Source organism: Salvia splendens, chromosome 7 (genome assembly GCF_004379255.2).
Source record: "Salvia splendens isolate huo1 chromosome 7, SspV2, whole genome shotgun sequence".
NCBI lineage: Eukaryota > Viridiplantae > Streptophyta > Magnoliopsida > Lamiales > Lamiaceae > Salvia > Salvia splendens.
In genome coordinates, this window is record NC_056038.1 from 31,754,510 (window position 1) to 31,776,510 (window position 22,001).

Here is a 22,001-nt window from a genome sequence, read left to right on the forward strand (position 1 = left end):
TTGCCCAGCTTTTCTGCTCGGCTTACTTCGTTGTTTCTCAAGACGAGATCTCCCACTTGAAATTGCAGCTTTTTCACCCTTTGGTTATAATACCGGGCTACTTGCTCCTTGTACTTGGCTGCTTTTATGCAGGTCAATTCTCTTCTTTCTTCGGCCAGATCTAGTTCGGCTCTCAGTCCGTCATCATTCATTTCTGAGGAGAAATTTAGAGTTCGGGGACTGGGTACGCCGATCTCAACCGGAATCACGGCTTCAGTGCCGTACACCAGACTGTACGGAGTTTCACCGTTGGAGGTTTTGGGTGTAGTTCGGTAGGACCATAGGACTTGAGGGAGATTTTCTACCCATTGTCCTTTGGCTTGTTCTAACCGAGCTTTTAACCCTTTCACCAAGATACGGTTTGTTACCTCCGTTTGTCCGTTTGCTTGTGGGTGGGAGACCGAAGTGAACCGCTGTTGAATATTCAGCTCTTGGCACCAATTCTTGAATGTCTTGTCGGTGAACTGAGTCCCATTATCCGAAATGAGGATGTGGGGTATGCCAAATCGGCACACTATGTTCTTCCAGACGAAATCCAATGCCTTCGAGCTCGTTATCGTAGCTAATGGTTCAGCCTCTACCCACTTTGTAAAGTAATCCACGGCAACGATAAGGAAATTCATTTGTCGAGGAGCTTGTGGTAGTGGTCCTACTATGTCTATGCCCCATTGCATAAAAGGCCAAGGGCTTTGCATAGCATATAGATCGGTCTGCGGCATCCTTGGGATATTTGCATGGATTTGGCACTTCGTGCATGTCTTGACGAGCTGCACTGCTTCTTGTACCAAAGTTGGCCAATAATACCCCCATCTCAGAACTTTTTTAGCTAAAGCTCTAGCTCCGATGTGGCTACCGCAAGATCCTTCATGAACTTCTCTAAGGATGTAGTCCGTCTCTTCTGGCCCTACACATCGCAATAACGGCTGAAGGTAGGACTTTCTGTATAGGACTCCTCCATGAAGTTCGTACCGAAGTGCTCGGCATGTGATTTTCCGAGCTTCTCTCTTATCCTCGGGCAGTTGTCCTTGATCTAGATACTGTAAGATCGGCGTCATCCAGTTCGGCGAGCTGGCTACTGAATGTACCTCAGCTTCATCAATGCTTCGGTGCATCAATTCCTCCACCTTTGAGCTTGGATATGAGGCTAACTTACTTAAAGTATCTGCTCGGCTGTTTTCCGCTCTGGGAATGCGGATTATCCGAAAATAAGAGAAACTTCGGCTAATGCTTTGCGCTTTGTCCAAGTATTTCCTCATCCTCTCATCACGGGCTTCACTTGTACCCAACAGGTGATTCACTATGACTTGTGAATCACAATGGATTTTGAGAGACTTGATAAATAGACTTTGCGCTAGCTGGAGTCCGGCAAGGAGAGCTTCGTATTCGGCTTCGTTATTAGTGGTTGGGAACAAGAACCGAAGTGAATAAGTTACCTCGTGTCCGTCGGGAGCGATAAGTAGAATACCAGCTCCACTTCCCGTTTTATTCGAAGCTCCATCTACGAATCCGCTCCAGCAATCCGGCGGCTCTACTTCGGATTCCAGGGGCTGTGCTAGTTCGGTATTGGCAGAATTTTTCTGTTCGGCAATGACAGGGATTACTTGATCGAACTTTGCCTCTGTAAGAAAATCTGCCAAGGCTTGTCCCTTGATGGCTTTCCAAGGTAGGTATTCAATTGAGTGTTCTCCCAACTCTATGGCCCATTTGGCGATTCTGCCTGATGCTTCTGGCTTGGTCAAAACTTGCCGAAGTGGCAGATCGGTTAAGACGCATACCTTGTGAGCATAGAAGTATGGCCGCAGTCTCCTTGCTGCATTTACTAACGCCAGATCAATTTTTTCCAGAGGTTGATACCTTGTTTCTGGACCTCTTAATGCTCGGCTTGTAAAGTAGATGGGAAGCTGCTTTAGGCCTTCTTCTCGTACAAGCACCGCGCTAATGGTTTGATCTGATGCCGCTAAGTATAAGAATATCACTTCGGCATCTGTTGGAGCAGAGAGAATTGGAAGCTTGGCTAAATAACTTTTGAGCTCGTCAAAAGCCTTTTTCTGCTCGGCTCCCCACTCAAACTTTGGTGCCTTTTTCAACACTTTGAAGAACGGCAGTTGCTTTTCGGCTGGTTGGGAAAGGAATCTATTCAGTGCGGCTAGACATCCAGTTAGCCTTTGCACATCATGTATGGACTTCGGCATCGCCATGTTCTGAACAACTTGAACTTTTGAGGGATTTGCCTTGAGTCCGTCCTTTGAAACCCAACAACCCAGAAACTTTCCCGAATCTACCAAAAAGGTACATTTTTGGGGATTGAGTTTGGGGTTGGCTTTTTTGAGCACGTCGAGGGTGGATTTGAGGTTGTCTTCGTACTCCGAAGTGCTTCTGCTTTTGACGACTATGTCGTCAACATACACTTCAACCTCTTTTCCGATCAAATGCCGAAAAAGCTTATCTACCATCCTTTGATATGTGGCTCCGGCATTCTTTAAACCGAATGGCATCTTTTTATAAGCAAAGATGCCGAAGTCAGTAATGAAAGCCGTTTTTGAAGCATCATTCTCATCCATTAAAACTTGGTGGTAGCCTTTGTATAAATCAAGAAAACAGAAAATTTCGAAGCCGATCAAAGCTTCTACTTTTTTATCTATGTTCGGAAGGGGATAGCAATCTTTAGGACAGTGCTTGTTTAGATCGGTAAAATCTATGCACATCCGCCATCCTCCTTCTTTTTTCTTGATCATCACAGGATTGGCCACCCAAGAAGGATATTTCACCTCGAATAATACATCCGCTTTCAGTAATTGGCGGACTTCGTCATGGATGACTTGATTTCTTTCTGCCGCAAAGAGTCTTTGCTTCTGTTTTATAGGCCGGACTGAAGGATCAATATTTAACCGATGAGTGATTACCTCAGGGGGCACTCCGGTCATGTCCAACGGAGACCATGCAAAGACATCTTTGTACTCCTTGAGGAGCTGGATGGTCTTTTCCCGGAGTAGAGGCGTTCCCGCGAAACCGATCTTGACCGTTCTGGATGGATCATCTTCGTATAACTGAACGGTCATTGAGTTCGACTCTGGTGTGACTTCGGTCATTTCGCTTGCCTCTGACTCCGGCTGCTGTGATTGCTATGCTTGATGATGCCGATCTGATTGCTCGGCACTTTTAAGCGCAATCTGCAGACACTCTTTTGCTCTCTTTTGATCACCTCGGATGACCGCTATCCCACCTTTAGTGGGGATCTTGATGGTGAGGTGATAAGTAGAGCAAACGGCCCGAACTGCGTTGAGCCAGTCTCTTCCCAAGATGATGTTGTACGGGGACCGAGCTTTTACCACAAAGAACTCGATCATCGTACTGGAGCTTGTAGGCGCTTTTCCCACCGTGATCGGAAGGCTGATAATACCTTCAGGGCGGGTGTCCTCCTGGGCGAAACTTTTCAGAGGAAGTGGAGCCGGACTGAGCCGAGCTGGATCCACTTCTAGTTTATCGAAACATTCTTTAAAAAGAATGCTGACTGACGCTCCGGTATCCACGAACACTCTGTGGATCAGTTTGTTTGCCACTCCGGCTTGGATGACAATAGCGTCTTGATGAGGAGAGATGGCCGGGACGGGATCTGCATCTGAAAATGTAATCACTTCGTCCTGCTTCAGCCTTTTATGCGTTGGCTCCTCTCGATTGAAGCCTCTGCGCTCTGACTTCAGGGACGATTTAGTCTTCCCGGCAGGGAGAGCATCAATAGTCAGGATTACTCCATCATATTGCAGCTCGTCATCGTCTTCGGGGTCCTGTTGCTTTTTCGGATCCTGAGGAGCGCAGTTCGCACCTCTCTGCTTTTTGTTCTTTTTCGGCTGCTTGCTTTGGTATTTTTTTAACGTCCCTGCTTTCACAAGAGCATCAATACCTGCAGCCAAATGTCGGCACTCCTCGGTATCGTGACCGTGGTCTTGATGGAAGGAGCAATATTGATCCTGAGGTCGACGCGCGGCCGATTTCGTCATCCGCTTTGGTTTTTCGAACATATCGGAATGCAGTTCGAAAATTTCCGCTCTCGACTTGTTCAATGGTATGAACTGAGCGGGCGGCTTCTCAGGATTGAGACGTGGCCCCAATCGGTCTTGCACCGGAGTCCTTTGAATCCTTTCAAAAGGAGTTCGGCGAGGATGTCCCTGATCGCCAAAAGGAGTTCGGCGAGGATGTCCCTGATCGCTATGATCGGGCTTCCTCCTGTCTCCTCGGGATGAGCTGTCTAAAGACCGTTTGCGACGGTCTGCCTCATCGGCACGGGAGAACTGGTCCGCAATGTCCCACATCTCTTGAGCTGTTTGCGGACTGCATTCCACGAGCTTTCTGTAGAGAGCTCCGGGCAGGATTCCATTTTGGAATGCCGAAATGACAAGTAGATCATTGAGATCATCTACTTGTAGGCATTCCTTGTGGAATCTCGTCATAAAGTCGCTGATCTTTTCGTCGCGACCTTGACGTATAGAAAGCAGCTGAGCCGAAGTGATTCGGGCTTCCGCTTTCTGAAAGAACCTCCTGTGGAAAGCATCCATTAGATCTCGGTAAGATCTAATGCTGCCTTGGGGGAGGCTATCGAACCACCTTCTTGCGTTCCCGATAAGCAGCTCGGGAAACAGCTTGCACATATGGACCTCATTGAGACCCTGGTTCGCCATGTTATACTGATAGCGTCCCAGGAAGTCATGAGGATTCACTAACCCGTCATAAGTCATCGACGGAGTTCGGTAGTTCTGTGGCAAGGGAGTTCGGGTGATATCGTCCGAGAACGGAGTCTTCAATGCTCCGTACATGGCGAACCCGACATCTCTTCGGTATGGAGGAGATGGAGTTCTCCTGTGATTCCGGTACCGAGGAGGAACAGGAACATGTCGGGGTTGAGGATTCTTCTTCCTGGAAGACACGGCACTACTGCGGTAGTGACTTTCATGTCTGGATGAGGAGGGAGAATCCACCGTTTTCGTCTCCGGCTTTTGGCCCTTTTGCAGGAAAATTAAGAACTCTTCCTGCTTCTCGGCCAAAAACAACTTGACAGCCTCGTTCAAATCGGGCTGCTGGGAAGACTCGGTGCGATGAGTCTTTGAGCGGCTTGTTCCTTCTCCGTGAGAACTGGAAGTAGATTTCTCCCGAGGCTGTTTTCCAGACCTGCGGGCTGGACTAGCTTCCTCATGGTTATCACGAACGGTATTATGGGTGTTACGTGATCTGGTATGCATTTTTTTTTTTTTTTTTTTTGGGGTGGAAAAAGGGTCAAAAATTCGCTTTATCACAAATTTGGTTCTCTGTTTCCCACAGACGGCGCCAGTGATGGTTGGGCGAATTTTTGATGGTAATAAATGCAGGTAAAAAATATAGATCACGACACAAGGAATTACGTGGTTCGATTTACTGAGGTAAATCTACGTCCACGGGAAGAAAGGAGGGCAAGATTGTATTGCTTGATCTGGTTTACAGCTTACAAATACAGACTTGCTATATGATATTTGATGTCTAGAGAGCTCTTTTCTCCTTTAGTCTATCTGATCTAAGTTCTATTTATACATTGAACTAAGATCGTGGCTTGCATCACCACTAACTAGGTCGTGGATGTCGTGGAGGTCATGAGATCCTGCATGGGTCCACTATCTCTTTGTTTGGTCCGCTATCCTGCATGAGATCCTGCATGAGTTGACACCACTAAATAGATCGTGTAGTGGAGGTCGTGGAGGTTCTGCATGAGTTGACACCACTAAATAGATCGTGTAGTGGAGGTCGTGGAGGTTCTGCATGAGTCCACTATCTCCCAGTTCGGTCGAATACTGAGACCGAACTGCTGAACTATTGCCGAGCAGCTTTTGCCGATCTGAGAGTAGAGCTTGATTGGTCGGCTTTTACCGAGCTGTAGGCTGGGGCCGAACTCTTTGGTAATGCCGAACTGATACTCTTCCTTGGGCTTTGAGTAGAGAAGAGAAGAGAAGAGAAGAGAGGCCGAAATTTAGATTTAACTTATTAGAGATATAGCAATAAAATACAAACTTTAAATATGGTAAAAACTCTAAATTATGATTTAGATTGTTAAAAAATGCCAATAGATAATATAATAATAACAATAAAAAAATATCAACACTGTGTTAACGGTGGATGTTGTGTTAACACTGTATTAATATTTTTTGTTACTGTTATTTTATCATCTGTTGACATCTTTTTATCGGATCATAATTTGTAGTTTATACAATAGAGTTTGCATTTTAACATTATCCTAAGTTATCATTTATTAAATTAATTCTACTTTCCACACTTACCATTTATTAAATTAATTCTACTTTGGAAAGTTTAATCAAGTTGGAAGTGTAGTTATTTCATTCAATTTAAATAAGACCCGGTCTCCATACAGGGCCGTTAAATTTGGAATATTAATTGGATACGTTTATATAGTTTTGGTCGATAATATTGTGTTTTGGCCTTGGTTTTATTTTTTTCGTAACGCAGTGGTTTTTTGGTAGTTGAAAATAGATCGATGAAAATTAGCTAGTGGAAATTCGGATGATAAAAAACGTAATTTTCCTTGTTAATTTATGAAATTATCTAAACTTTCAAACATTTTATTAATGTGCATTTGAAATGGCATGTGAATTAATACACAATTGGTAAAATAAAAAAGATGAGGTGAATGATAGTTAAAGTAGTGTAAGTGGATAGTGAGACCCATTGTTTAATGAGTTTTAATGATTGACTATAGTGATATAAGTTGTAAATAAAATGATGTACATATATAAATAATGAGTTTGGAACAATTGTCCATAAATGAAAAAATATATATTTTATGGGATAAATGAAAATAAAAAGCACATATTTTTATGAAAAAAATAAAGTATTTTTAACCTTGTATAGCAATGCGTGTACATCGTTTTCTAGTTTTAATTGTTTCCATCGTGAGTCCAAGAAACTAGTGTATTTGAAGTTTGGTATTTCTGGGCGTGGGCCAAATTTATGATTCTTAATCTTGAGCCCTATGAATCACAAAAACAGATAATAGTGGGCTGGGCCCAATAAATGACAGTGGATTTGGATTGTCTAACCGAACCTACAATATGATCTTTTAAATTACTTCTCCTTTTAGTTTGCCCTTTAAAATTATGATCTTTAAATTTAAGAAATTATTTTCTTTTTGATGAGCTGAGCTGAGCTTCGTTTTGTAATAATAATATTTTAATTATTTTTCAATTTTATTTTTTTATATTTTAATAATTATGCATTAAAATTTGTGCTATTTCTAAAGTTTATATTTTTAAATTAAACCGAGAGTATTATATTTCAATGTCCACACAAAAACTTCAATTTAATTTAAAAATTCCGAACGTAAATTATTTTATTCAAGAAAAACACAATAATATGAAAAAGATTGATTATGTTCCAAAAGTCATAACAAATACGATGGTGAATAAGTAGGTAAAATCATTAAAAAATATTATGTTGAGAAAAGGATCAGGTAAGAATTTTGAAATTAAATTGTGTACACTAACGACAATATATTGCATAGAAACTCCAAATTTTATTAAGACTTCCATTGTTCTTTTAAATACATAGAAATTGAATAATGAAAATCGAAAATGAGATTATAATATTAGAGGGAGTTTATATATCCTTTAGAAAATGAGACCATCTCACTCTCACATTAATTGGGGAATAGATAAAAGAACAAATAATACTCCTGACTCTGTAGAAACTAAATGAAACTTTTTTAGAAAAAAAACCGTGAAGGTGTTGCATAAAATAGACAATAGTGCAACGAAGAACCATCATAGCAATATCAAAGTCCAATTATATTGTCTTGTTTGAAGGAAATATGTTGGGGTGCGGCGCAAACTATCCCACATTAGGATACATTTTTTTGGAAAATGTCAATCGACAAACCCTAATATTATTATTAAAACTTTTATAATATTATACTTTTACTATAACTCAAACAAAATGACCTACCGATCAAGAAAAATGAGCTCAATCAAAGAAATTATAAAGTTTTGAAATATCCTAGAATTTCAATCTATCTTAGTAAAAATAATAACTTAACTTATACCTTTATTACTACTATCTATTAATCCTGACGAGAATATAAGTTTTGATGCGTTTCATCTTTCTATATTACCAGTTAAGTAAAGCGCAACACAACACTTTTTAATATTTTACTACTTCACAACACTTTTTAATATTTTACTACTTCAAGATATGGACAGTAGATGACCACGTCAATAATTTGGAACATATGAATATTAATTGTATGCCTCCGCCACTGTCTCTTCGGATGTAAAAGCTTAAACAACAAAATTTCAAATATTTTACTAAGTGGAGTATATTATTTTCTGGAGTCTGATTGGATTAGAAAAAGGAAGTAAAATTCTGCCTTGTCACTTTGTTTAAGGGATCCCAACTCGTTCCACTGCCTTTCAAGATAGAAAATCTGAAAAGTGAATAAAAGATAGTATGATTAAGAAAAGTTAAAGGCAAATCATGTTATACTACAATCTAAATTAATTAATAAAAAGCGAGAGTGTGATACACACCGGTTCTCCGATATCACCCAAATTTCTCTTTGCTAACATTATACTACTACTATTATATACCAACATATTTAATACTTTAGTTTTAAATTGTATGATATTTATATTTATGCATAATGATCTAAATCTTTTTTTTTAAATTACTGTTAACTTGAACATATAACTAAAATAAATTAGAAGTAAAGTAATAGTAGTATAGTAAGTACTAGTATATAACATACTCCCATCCCAAGGTGGTTGGATCGGGTTTTTTTTACCCGTTTTACAAAAAAAGAAGTTATTCAAGACGGAGGGAGTATATGTATCAAAACCAATATGAGAATGAGATGATTAATACACTCTTAATTAATTTATAGGTTTTATTTCCTTTAACTCGTTTAGCGTAACCAACTTTTATATATTATTTCTCACTTATCAGAAATCCGTTTGGAGAAAATTAATATATCAATCTCATCTATTCCGAACATAGATCAACATTATATCATTTATTTTTACAAAATTAAATATTCCATCACAGTTACAATTCAGTCAAAATCTTTGACCGGTCACAACTCCAATCCATCCATCTTTCTGGTCATATTTCTCTCTCACCATAAATCTACGCACTACCTTGGGACACAGTGGTTACATTCACTAAAAAAAAGCTAGTACAATATTGTAGCATGACTAAGTCTTTAAATCCACTTACACCTTTGTCTCCACATCCACCACATCTCGACCCCCTCCATCATTGACAACCATTCATCTGAACGTAAATCCAACAACACCAACTATAGCAACAATCTACCTTAGTTTCACATTAGACAATTGAATTAAATGAAAAGTTTGACATTAGACAATTGAATAAGAAAGCAGTGAAAGAAGCTGCTGACAACTTGGGGCAAGGAATGGATGAAAATAACAAAGAAGACGATGACTTGCATTTCAGATAGTTTGCGATTTCTCCATCAATTCAAATTTCAGCTCCGAACTGGGTTTAGTGCTGGGAAAGATTGTGATTTGGCAATGGTAGTGAAGCAAAAAACTTATTTTATGTGGGTAATCGTAAAATATTTATGGAGAATTTTAGGCCACTTTTTAAGTTGTGACAATTAGGATATATGGATTAACCTAAAGTAGGAAATAATATACAAGTTTGTGATATTTAAAATCAATTTTAAAGTCCGTGAAAAATACTAAATTTGCTTAAAATTTATGATTTTAAGACCAATTTTCTTAAAATTTAGCAGTATATTTTTTTTTTGATAATTTTCCTTTAGTTTCAAATTGGGGCCAAAACCCCTCTCTTTTTACCACTGCAACTATTATTCCCTCTAAGAGCATCCACAGTGGGGCGGACGATAGTCTGCCCGATGCATCGGGCGGGCTATCGTCCGCCACTGTAGCCATGCGGACGATGCCCGATGCATCGCCCGCGCCCTATACATCGTCCGCGGATGATGGCGTCGGAACACGCATCGACTGCGGTATCGTCCGCCCCACTGCGGGTCACACAGACGACACCGCGGACGATGCAACGCGTTTTCCTTTTTTTTTGAATTTTTATCTACTTAAACCCCCATTTCTCTTCCATTTCCCACCCCAATAATTCTCTCTCATCTCTCACTTTCCCCACACAACAATATTTCACTCCCAATCTAGCTCCAGCACGCCCCACGTTCGAGGATTACCGATGAGCTTCAATGAGGTTCTATCTAGACATGCCTCAATGCGCAACCAACAATACCATGCTCAGCTCATGAACGACATGATTGAAGAAGTTTGGGACCGTAACCGCCGTTGAGAATTTGTAGTTTTTTTATTTCGTAGTGTAATGTTTGAATTTTAATGAAATGAAGTTTTTTTTCTAATTTTTGTAGTGTTTTAAATATTCAAATAAATAAAATGCTTAGGGCGGACTATAAGGCGGCCTATAGGGCATCCCACTGCAGATGGAAGGATAGGAGGATGAAATGCTGATGTGGCGGAACATAGGGCGCCCTATAGAGCGGACGGACTATAGGACGCCCCATTGTGGATGCCCTAAAGCTACTTTAGAATTTAGGGGTCGTCACTACTTTCGTATTTTAGTTAAGGAATATTAAATGTGACTGTATTTGTTAGTTTTCCACAAGACTTGGGACCGTACTTTAAATATAATAGTACACTCTCATGTGAAACACACTCTTTCTCTATTTTTTATATAATTCCTTTGTTACACAAAAATGTCGTACTTGTGGGAGGATACAAGATTTTAGAAAGTTTTGTATAGCGTGTTAAATGGTGAGATAAAATATAATACTTTGTATTTACATTAATGTCATAATGAATTTTTTTAAATAAAAATATAGCTTTAGTAGGATAATTAAAAAGGAAAATGAAATACAATATATTTTACAAGGGGGAGTACTAGCTAAGAATCTACATAAACTGGTGATTGGTAGTAAAGTCTCATAAATTTTAAATTAACTAGTAAATAAAAATATATTTGAATAAATAATTAGTGTAGATTCGTAATAATATTGATTGTACAAGGTACACATGACATGTATAGCCCATTTCAAAACCTTGGATGATATTAGCTAAACTCGAGAAAATGAAATGGTCAAAAATCATGCCACAAGAGGCCCACTGCTCATCCCTTTTCTGCTCAAGATATTCACCTTTATCTTCTCAATCTTCACCATCACTCATTTGTACCAAAACCAAAACACACATTAAATAATACTCCACACACATCCTCATTGCATTTGGAGGCAGAGATGGATCAAAACCCTAGCTCTTCAAGGATGGTCGTAGACAGAAAAACTATAGAGAAAAACAGGAGAAATGAGATGAAGGCTCTCTACAACAAGCTCAACTCTCTAATCCCTCCTCAATCAAGGCCTAGGGTTAATCTTGATTACTCCTTAATTCATTTATGCTTGCTTGGTTTCCAATTTAGAATCTTAACTATATTTGAGTTTTAATTTGTGTGTTAGGATATGGTTTCGCTGCCGGATCAGCTACAAGGAGCGACGAACTACATAAAGATGCAGGAGGCTAAATTGGAGAAGATGAAGCAGAAGAAAAACTGCCTTGTTTGGAGCAAAGGAGGGCCTAATAATTTACCAAACATCGATGTCCGAGTAATGGGTTCAGACCTACAAGTGGTGCTCATAACTGGACTCAATTCTCAATTCATGTTCACTCAGATCATACGGCTCTTGCATGAACAAGGAGCTCAAGTTGTCGATGCTAGTTTTTCTGTACACAACGACACCGTTTTCCACACTATTCATTCCCAGGTAGTATAATAGTAGGAGTATATATAGCTTTGTTAGTTCTCACAAGCTGATGTTTGCTTATATATCTATTTCTCATTGCCTACTTTTTTTGTTTTATTTGTCAAGATTGGAGATCAGTTTGAACAGAATCATGCAGCTGCAAGGATTTCAGAGAGATTGCAGAAATTTGCCTATGATTGTATTTAAATATTTATTCAAGGAGCTGTTAATTATTGTGTGATTTGAGAAGAATTTGGTGTAAGGCTCTAGTCTCTTCTTCTAGACAGCTCATTAATTTGATTTTATTCTTGCCATCTGAATTTATTGTGGTTCCAAAAAATAGTACTCCACTAATGTGAATGTCTAGTAGCTGCATAATACATGTTTAATTACCCTATGGTGTCATGGGAATTCATTTTTTTATCACCGTCATGTATAAGGGAAAATATTTCATGGTTTGGCATGAGACCTAAAAGATGTGTTAATTTATGTCATCATCCGATTCTTGAAGGTAAAGTCATATATTAGGTCCAGACCTAATTATTTAGCCCACTAATTCTCCAGGTCATAATTTAACTGTAGAAAATATAGTTATATATATCACTTGTTGTGTCCATCCGGATATGGTTATACCACATGAATTGCTTGTCAAAATGTTGGAGTATGAATCGCCTGATTGTACTAGCCAATTACCAACAATATAATTAGTGGATAGAAAATTTTCATGTGGTGAAATCAGCATATATATATATATATATATATATATATATATATATATATATATATAGGAAAATGATCAATACAAAAATTGATCTCAATACAAAATCCAGACCAAATCCTGACCATGAGATTTGACGATCCAATGGTCAATAATTAAACAAAAACACGGAGGGTCATTGTAAAGCAGTTTTAGGTCATATTATAAACTTTGGGTTTGAGGTCATGTTAAGATCATTTCATGTCATCCTTACTATAATGACGTAAAAATAAGCTTACAATGACCTAAAAATGACTTTTGTATGCTTGGTTCTGCATTTTTGTATTAAGAATGGTTTTGCATGGATCAAAATCCTATATATATATATATATATAAATGTAATTTTAGAAATCCCTTTTTTGTTTACCATAATTCGGTAGAGCATGCGTGTGTGAAGAACTTCTGCAAGTAATTCAGATTGATTATAACCTTACATTGTTCCAATAGATGTTTCCAAATATATACGTGCAGGGTAGTAATATAATGCAAACTCATATATTATACAAACTTCAAACTATGATTTGGATCATTAAAAAATATCAACAGATGACAAATTAGTAGCAACAAAAAATGTCAACATAGCATCAACCGTTGACACTGTGTTGACATTTTCTGTCGCCACTATTTTGTCATTTGTTGACATTTTTTTATGGTCCAGATCGTAGTTTGGAATTTATACAATATTTAAAATTTGTATTTGATCACATCCCTATATGGGCATAGGTTAAACTATATATATACGCCATATACAATAATTCATATACAATAAAGTCAATATGTGAGACTATGCAATCATATATAGTCCAACATCAGATCGAATATAGGACGAGGAATGACTTTATTTTTTTAAGTAGATGCATTGCCAATTACTAATGCAACTTCAGTGTGTGTGTGTGTGAATTAGATAGAGTAGCTTATTAATTTTTATTTATAGCGCTAAGAATTGAACAAACAATGTATGTCATCTGAAAGGCCAAAGGCTCGGACCTTGTGAAATACAAAGGCATCCAACTACGATGTTACGATCAAAAAGTGGGATAACGTGGGAAGCGCCGAACCATGTAATGTGGAGTGAGATTGCGATAGATTTTGTTGGACGTACTTCTCTATCGATTTATAGCTTTTATCAAATCTTATTATAAAGTGCATATGTTTTATTTTTTTCGTGCAGAGCAGCACATGCCTTCTTCCGACACACTCAAAAAGCAATTGTTCAATTGGGCCAACCAAATCAACTTGAATGGGCCCGAACAGCACCGGCCCGTAATCCTTCCACTGCAGAGAGCGGGAAGTTTAATGCTGCTCTGTGAAACCAGCCTGACACGGTGCCCTCCACTTTAGGAAGCAAGTGGCCCATCCCTTCGGACAGACCACTTGGCCCAACTCCGCCGCTTGGAACGGGCGGGCCAGACAAGCTACCCGAAGCCCAGCTGAATGATTTGGCCCAACGTTCAATCACTTTGATGCCCCCACTTGGGTCACAAGCCCACGCTACAAGGCTCGGCGCTTTAACTTGTATGTTTTGCAAATATAAACACATAATATTATTGCACGCTAACCGATGTGGGATATATCACTTGTCTTCGTTCTGTTTACTTTTGGTCATTTTGCTTTAAAACAATGTTTCAAATAGTAATTACTACTTGAATGAGTACTATCTCGATCATTCACATTTCAAAATTACCACTGCAAATAAAACTCTTGTCACAAACGAAATTATACAAAAATAAAACATAAGATTCTCCAAGTGTCTTATGCATGGTTTTTTGACTTGCAACACTACTACTCCTGTGCGTTCGCCGCTTCATCTTTATCATAAAAAATGAGTTATACGAATTCCCTTACATCCGTCCACAAATGGTATAAGAATTCTCCAAGTGGCTTTACTGAAATGCAAAGATAGTCTTGAAGTAACAAACAGTCGAGCAAATGCAAAGATAAAATGCCCAACTGAATGTACCTAAAAATATAGTGTTGAATACAGTAGATTTTTTTAAAAAAAAATTGACCTTGTGAAATAATGGAGGACTCTTATTTATTTGAGGCCGTATCTAGACAGGCTTGGTAGCAATTGTCATTTGTCAATAAATGTGCAATGACACAAGCCTTGCATTGATCATGATTCTTTTCTTCTACCCTATTACGTATACTACTACACTACTATACATAGTTCAGCACATAGAAATTATTGAAATTTCAACAATGAATTGTAAAAAATCATGGATTAAATATGCCCGGTCAATGGATTTTGACCAAATAATAAATGTGACGAGACATTTAATTTTGTGAAATTAAATGACATAGCGTCGATCTACATTTTACGTAGGTAAATGTAGTATATTCACTTTCTCAAATCCGATTTCCGGTGAGTGAGAAATAGTGGATTAAAGTTGGGCATAATTAGCTTTTAATTAAAGCTTGGAGATGGAGCTTAGGGAATAATTAACTAGTGTTAATTATCCCACATTGGAGGATTAACACATCTTTAATGTGTATAAATTAAGTGACTTTATGTTACTTAATAATTATAGTGGACCAAGATGGGTGAAAGAGCCCACACGCGCGCGCCGCCGCCGCCGCCCGCCCGCCCGAGCCCGAGCCCGTGCCCGTGCCCGCGCTCGCGGGCCGCGGGCCTCGGGCCTCGGGCCCGATCCCGATCCCGATCTCGATCTTGGCTGTTGACCCCCTGCAGTGGACTGAGCCTATAAATAGGCCAGCCATTCCATGCATCACTACACAATTCAAAAAGCATTCTGCATCATAAGCTCTCTCCCTCTCCCTGCATAGTTTTTCTGTCGAAGCTCTGCCCTCTCCTCCATCCAGTTCTCGTCTTGCGGGAAGAGGCCTCCTCGACTCGGCTAATCACACTGGTTTAGTAGTTTCGATTATACGTTGTATTTTTAAGTTCAGTTCTTCCTTTCCTTTCTTTTGGGTTGTATTACGCCCGGTAGTTATCTTGTAATCCCAGAAATCAACAATCGCAAGACGAGATAACTTGCCTTTGAAGGAATTTGGACTTCTAAACTGAACTAAAACTTTCGAAATATTAAACACCTTTGCTGGAGATGTCTACCGACTCCAACACCGCCGCTGCCACCACCGCCGCCGCCATTCCCTCCACCATGGCGACCACTGGACCGGTCAACACTTCATCGATTCCCTCGATGATGCCAACTCCTGGCTTCCCAGCCGCTTCATCCACCGTCCCTTGGGTTTGGGACAACCCCTTCGGGGCGTCCACTGGTTCCACCTTTGGTGGTTCGGTTGGTTCCACTTTTAGTGGTTCCTTCGGGTCCTTTAACGGATCGAGTGCTGGGGCCTTCGGGTCTCACACGAATGCTGGGACCTTCGGGTCTCATGCGGGTGCTAGTCCCTTCCGGGCTGGTACGACCATGGCGGGCTCTATGCCCAACATGAATGGTGGGGGCTCTATGCCCAACCATGTTGTTGGCTCCTTCGGGGGCAACGGAATTGGTTCCTTCCAAGGACCAACTGCGGCACCTTTGGCACCAAGAATGATGCCACCTGCCGAGAAACCACCAAAGTTTGGAGGATCTGACTTCAAGCGGTGGTACCAGAAGATGTTGTTCTACTTGACAACATTGGGCGTCGCCAACTTCCTCACGGAGAACGAGCCGCCCGCACCAAGCGACCAAGAGACTAGGCTCGAAGTCATGGCAGATTATGAAGCTTGGAGGAAAGGAGATTACCTTTGTAAAAATTTCATTCTAAGTGCTTTAGATGATAGTTTGTACAATGTATACTCCAATGTAACCACATCTAAACAAATGTGGGAAAACCTAGAAAAGAAGTATAGCATAGATAATGCTGCTGGGACGGAACAAGTTGTAGCATCCAAGTTTATGGACTACAAAATGGTCGACTCTCGACCCGTCATGGAGCAAGTCCAAGAGCTCCAAATGATCATCCACTCATTAGTGGCTGAAGGGATGACCTTGCCCGATAAATTCCTAAGGTGCACGATCATTGACAAGCTCCCTCCAAGTTGGAAGGACTTCAAGAGTTATCTCAAGCACAAGCGAAAGTAGATGACCCTTGAAGACTTGATCGTGAAGTTGCGCATTGAGGCCGACGTGCGCAAAAGTGATCAAAAGGCTAAGGGTTTCACCCCAAATGAAGCCAAAGCCAACCTGTTGGAGCGGGGCGGTCCCTCCAACAAACGCCCTCGCCCAAACCGTCCAAACGACAAAGGGAAGGGAAAGCAGCCTTCAAAGAAGTTTGAAGGCGACTGCTACAAGTGTGGCAAACCAGGCCACTTTGCTAAAGACTGCCGCAGCAAGAAGAAGAAGCCGGCAGCCCACGTCGTTGAGAAGGAGTTCAAGGACTGGGATGAGAACGACCTCATTGCAGTGGTCACTGAAGAGGTTAACCTTGTTGATAACAAGGGAGGCTGGTACATCGACACCGGCGCTACTGCTCATGTTTGCTCCGACAGGAGCAAGTTTGCCTCCTACACTGCTGTTGAAGGGAGGAAGATCAACATGGGGAATCAAGCATCGTCCGAAGTCCTCGGCGTTGGCAACGTGATTCTCATGATGACGTCTGGCCTAACTATCACTTTGAAGGATGTGCTGCATGTCCCGGACATCCGCAAGAACCTAGTGTCAGGATCAATACTAGTTAATAAAGGGTTTAAACTTGTATTTGAGTCCGATAGGTTTGTCTTGTATAAGTTTGGAAAATCCATCGGAAAAGGTTATGTAACCGATGGGCTTTTCAAGCTTAGTGTAGCAACTCGAAGTGTTGCGAAGCCATTGGCCAATAAGAATAAAGCATCTACTTCCTCTTATTTGATTGAGTCTTCAAATTTGTGGCATTGTAGATTGGGACATGTAAATTCAAAAGCCATTAAAAGATTAGTAAATTTAGATTTACTAAAGGCTAATGAATTGGATATCCAAGATAAATGTGAAATTTGTCTTGAAGCAAAAATGACTAAGTTGTCGTTTCACTCGGTTGAACGAAGCACAAAACCCCTTGAATTAATTCACACGGATGTATGTGATTTAAAGATGGTGCAAACTAGAGGTGGTAAAAAGTACTTTATCACTTTCATAGATGATTGCACAAGATATTGCTACATTTATCTTTTAAGAAGCAAAGATGAAGCAATAGAGGCGTTCAAAAATTATAAGAACGAAGTTGAGTATCAACTTGGTTGTAAAATCAAAATGATTCGAAGCAATAGAGGAGGCGAATATGTAGCCCCGTTTGAGGAGTTATGCAACGCAAGTGGTATAATTCATCAAACAACTGCTCCATATTCACCACAATCTAATGGTGTTGCAGAACGCAAGAATCGAACTCTAAAAGAGATGATGAATGCACTGCTACTCAGTTCAGGATTACCACATAACATGTGGGGGGAAGCTGTTTTGACAGCAAACTATATCTTGAATAAAATCCCTCTCAAAGGAAAAGATGTTACTCCTTATGAGTTGTGGAAGGGAAGGAAGCCATCCTACAAATACCTCAAAGTGTGGGGGTGTTTGGCAAAGGTGATGGTTCCTCCGCCCAAAGAAGTTACAATCGGACCTAAGACGGTTGATTGCATCTTCATTGGATATGCACTTAACAGTAGTGCATATCGATTTGTTGTTCACAAGTCTGAAATATCGACTATCACAGTAGGAACAACAATTGAGTCGAGGAATGCTGTATTTCTCGAAAATACCTTTCCTTGCAAAGATAAGGAAAAGGTATCAACCAATTCTGAGACAAGAATTGAAGAAGCCACTAGTTCTAAACAAGTGGAAGAAGAAGCCACTAGTTCTAAATCAACAGATGCGGAACCTGAATCGCGCAAGCGTGCAAGGCCCGATCCAAAAGATACAGTACTAAGACGTGGTAATAGAGTCAGAACACCAAAAACTTTTGGTCCTGACTACATTGCTTTCATGTTGGATGAAGAACCAACATCGATAAAAGTAGCCTTTGCTGGCCCAGACGGGCTGCATTGGAGAGAAGCTGTTCAAAGCGAAATTGATTCAATTTTGCTAAACCACACATGGGTGTTGGTTGATTTGCCCGAAGGTGCTAAACCTTTAGGATGCAAATGGGTTCTTAAAAGAAAGTTTAAGGCCGATGGAACAGTTGATAAGTATAAAGCCCGATTAGTAGTAAAGGGTTTTAAACAAAAAGAAGGACATGACTTCTTCGATACCTATTCACCTGTAACAAGGATTACATCTATCCGGGTGCTTCTCGCTATTGCTGCATTGCACAATCTCGAGATTCATCAAATGGATGTAAAGACCGCGTTTCTGAATGGTGAACTAGAAGACGAAATCTACATGGAACAACCCGAAGGGTTTGTAGTACCTGGACAAGAGAAAAAGGTATGCAAGCTCGTGAAATCCCTATATGGATTGAAACAAGCGCCATTGCAATGGCACTTGAAGTTTGATAATGTGATGTTATCAAATGGGTTTAAAATCAACGAGTGCGACAAATGTGTCTACATCAAGAGCACTAATAACGGTCATGTTATAGTGTGTCTCTACGTTGATGATATGTTAATCTTGGGTAGCAACACTCAAGTAATTAACGATACAAAGGCCATGTTAAAGAGAAACTTTGACATGAAAGACATGGGTCTAGCCGATGTAATTCTTGGAATGAAGATTCTAAGAACGAATGATGGAATCATCTTAACACAATCACATTATGTTGAGAAGATATTGAATAAATTCAAAGCCTATGATGGCGCGCCGGTTAAGACTCCAATTGAACTCGACGTTCACTTGAGCAAAAACAAAGGCGAGCCCGTTGCACAAGAAGAGTATGCACGGGTCATCGGGTGCATTATGTACTTGACTAATTGCACTCGACCTGACATTGCTTGTGCCGTGAACAAGTTAAGTCGTTACACGAGCAATCCAAGCAAAGAGCATTGGAGAGCTCTTGTGAGGGTTTTGAGATATTTAAAACACACTCAAAATCTTGGGCTACACTTCTCGAGATACCCCCCGGTGCTTGAAGGGTACTGTGATGCCAATTGGATATCCGATAATAGAGACTCACTTTCAACAAGTGGATATGTCTTTACTATTGGGGGTGGTGCTGTATCGTGGAAATCCACAAAACAGACCTGTATAGCCCGATCAACAATGGAATCGGAGTTCATTGCCTTGGATAAGGCTGGTGAGGAAGCCGAGTGGCTTAAGAACTTCCTTGAAGACATTCCATGTTGGTCTAAGCCAGTGCCACCAGTGCTGATTCACTGCGATAGCCAAGCGGCTATTGGAAGGGCAAACAATGGTTTCTATAACGGTAAGTCTCGACATATACGTCGACGACATAACACCGTGAGACATTTGATCACAACAGGGGTGATTACAATTGACTATGTGAAGTCAATAGATAATCTAGCGGATCCGCTAACCAAAGGGTTAAACCGTGATCAAATGAATAAGTTGCTAGAGGGAATGGGTTTGAAATCCACAAACTAAAGAATTGTCATAGTGGTAACCCAACCATGATGACTGGAGATCCCAAGAACTTGGTTCAAAGGGACAACTAAGCTATGAGAGTTCATGGAAAAACACTCAAACTATATCTATTCCCTAGAGAGCAATAGAGTGTTGGAGAACTTGCCTCGTGGTAAAGGCTAAGTCTATGACTTTTAATGGTTCTTAAGGATCTCAAAGAGATGGAATTCTCAAATAGACCAAGTATGGCAAGGTACTTGACTAAGAATCACCTACGTAAGTGCGAAGTGTGGTCGCTTCATAAAAAACGCACTTATGAATCCAAAGTGGTGTCCAAGACCGCAATGGACACAAAACGTGAGAACGGATGAGGTTGAGGTGTTTAAGTGTTAACACCATTGTCTCGGTGCACGCCGTGGGGGATTAGTTCAAAGCATCGCGCTACTAAGCCGCCTGTGTATCCGATGGTGTCGACTATGGAGGGTTCAAAGTCAACAACTACCTATCCTTATGCTTATATACCTCGCGAGGGTTGAGCTTGTGTCTGCATGCATATGCATTCGGCTATTTCCACTCATGTGGGGGATTGTAAAAAATCATGGATTAAATATGCCCGGTCAATGGATTTTGACCAAATAATAAATGTGACGAGACATTTAATTTTGTGAAATTAAATGACATAGCGTCGATCTACATTTTACGTAGGTAAATGTAATATATTCACTTTCTCAAATCCGATTTCCGGTGAGTGAGAAATAGTGGATTAAAGTTGGGCATAATTAGCTTTTAATTAAAGCTTGGAGATGGAGCTTAGGGAATAATTAACTAGTGTTAATTATCCCACATTGGAGGATTAACACATCTTTAATGTGTATAAATTAAGTGACTTTATGTTACTTAATAATTATAGTGGACCAAGATGGGTGAAAGAGCCCACACGCGCGCACACGCGCGCGCCGCCGCCGCCGCCCGCCCGCCCGAGCCCGAGCCCGTGCCCGTGCTCGCGCTCGCGCTCGCGGGCCTCGGGCCTCGGGCCCGATCCCGATCCCGATCCCGATCTTGATCTTGATCTTGATCTTGGACTTGGATCTTGGATCTTGGTCTTTGGGTGGTCTTTGGGCTTGGTGCTTGGCCCAAACTATTCTTTTTGGACCACCAAGCGAGGCACAGTCACGGGTGCCACGTGAGAAATCCACACGCTCCACACACGGATGGCACACTCCTGCCACACGTCTGTAACCGACGTCGGTTACGAATTGCCATGATGACAGCCATCATGGCTGTTGACCCCCTGCAGTGGACTGAGCCTATAAATAGGCCAGCCATTCCATGCATCACTACACAATTCAAAAAGCATTCTGCATCATAAGCTCTCTCCCTCTCCCTGCATAGTTTTTCTGTCGAAGCTCTGCCCTCTCCTCCATCCAGTTCGCCGGAGCTCTGTTGATTGCGGTGCTGCATCAATAGAGACGTAGCCGTTTTACCTTTGGGGACGACACGCCAAACCGAAGAGCACTACCGGGGCGTATCTCGTCTTGCGGGAAGAGGCCTCCTCGACTCGGCTAATCACACTGGTTTAGTAGTTTCGATTATACGTTGTATTTTTAAGTTCAGTTCTTCCTTTCCTTTCTTTTGGGTTGTATTACGCCCGATAGTTATCTTGTAATCCCAGAAACCAACATGAATCTCATGTATAAGTTTTCACTATTTGACAATATCATCACTACAAGGATAACAATAAAGAAAATTCATTGGAAACTTGTACTAACAGGTTGATAAATGCTCCTACGTACATCCTATGCATGTGAAGTAGGATGCCATCTGTCTTCTGCACAATTAGACTAGCTAAAACTCTACTAATTCTGTCTAAATAATAGTACCAAACAACATTAATACACCAAACTCTATTGTTTTATGATTAGAAGAATCCCTACAAATAAATTGGTCCCCTGCA

At 40.6% G+C, this 22,001-nt stretch overlaps 1 protein-coding gene across 1 annotated transcript; it reads left to right on the top strand.

Moving 5' to 3' along the window:
* Positions 1-11,207: 11,207 nt before the first annotated feature.
* LOC121740915 (transcription factor bHLH162-like) lies at positions 11,208-12,153 on the top strand. The gene is made up of 3 exons (XM_042133576.1): positions 11,208-11,464; positions 11,555-11,860; positions 11,966-12,153. Exons 1-3 carry the CDS (start codon positions 11,336-11,338, stop codon positions 12,044-12,046), a joined length of 516 nt encoding a protein of 171 aa, XP_041989510.1. The 5' UTR covers positions 11,208-11,335; the 3' UTR covers positions 12,047-12,153.
* Positions 12,154-22,001: the final 9,848 nt, after the last annotated feature.

Coding starts and splice junctions, on each gene's coding strand:
- LOC121740915 (XM_042133576.1), top strand. CDS start 11,336: ATGGATCAAAACCCTAGCTCTTCAAGGATGGTCGTAGACAGAAAAACT. Junction 11,465..11,554: donor CTCCTCAATCAAGGCCTAGG/GTTAATCTTGAT, acceptor TTTGTGTGTTAG/GATATGGTTTCGCTGCCGGA. Junction 11,861..11,965: donor TCCACACTATTCATTCCCAG/GTAGTATAATAG, acceptor TTATTTGTCAAG/ATTGGAGATCAGTTTGAACA.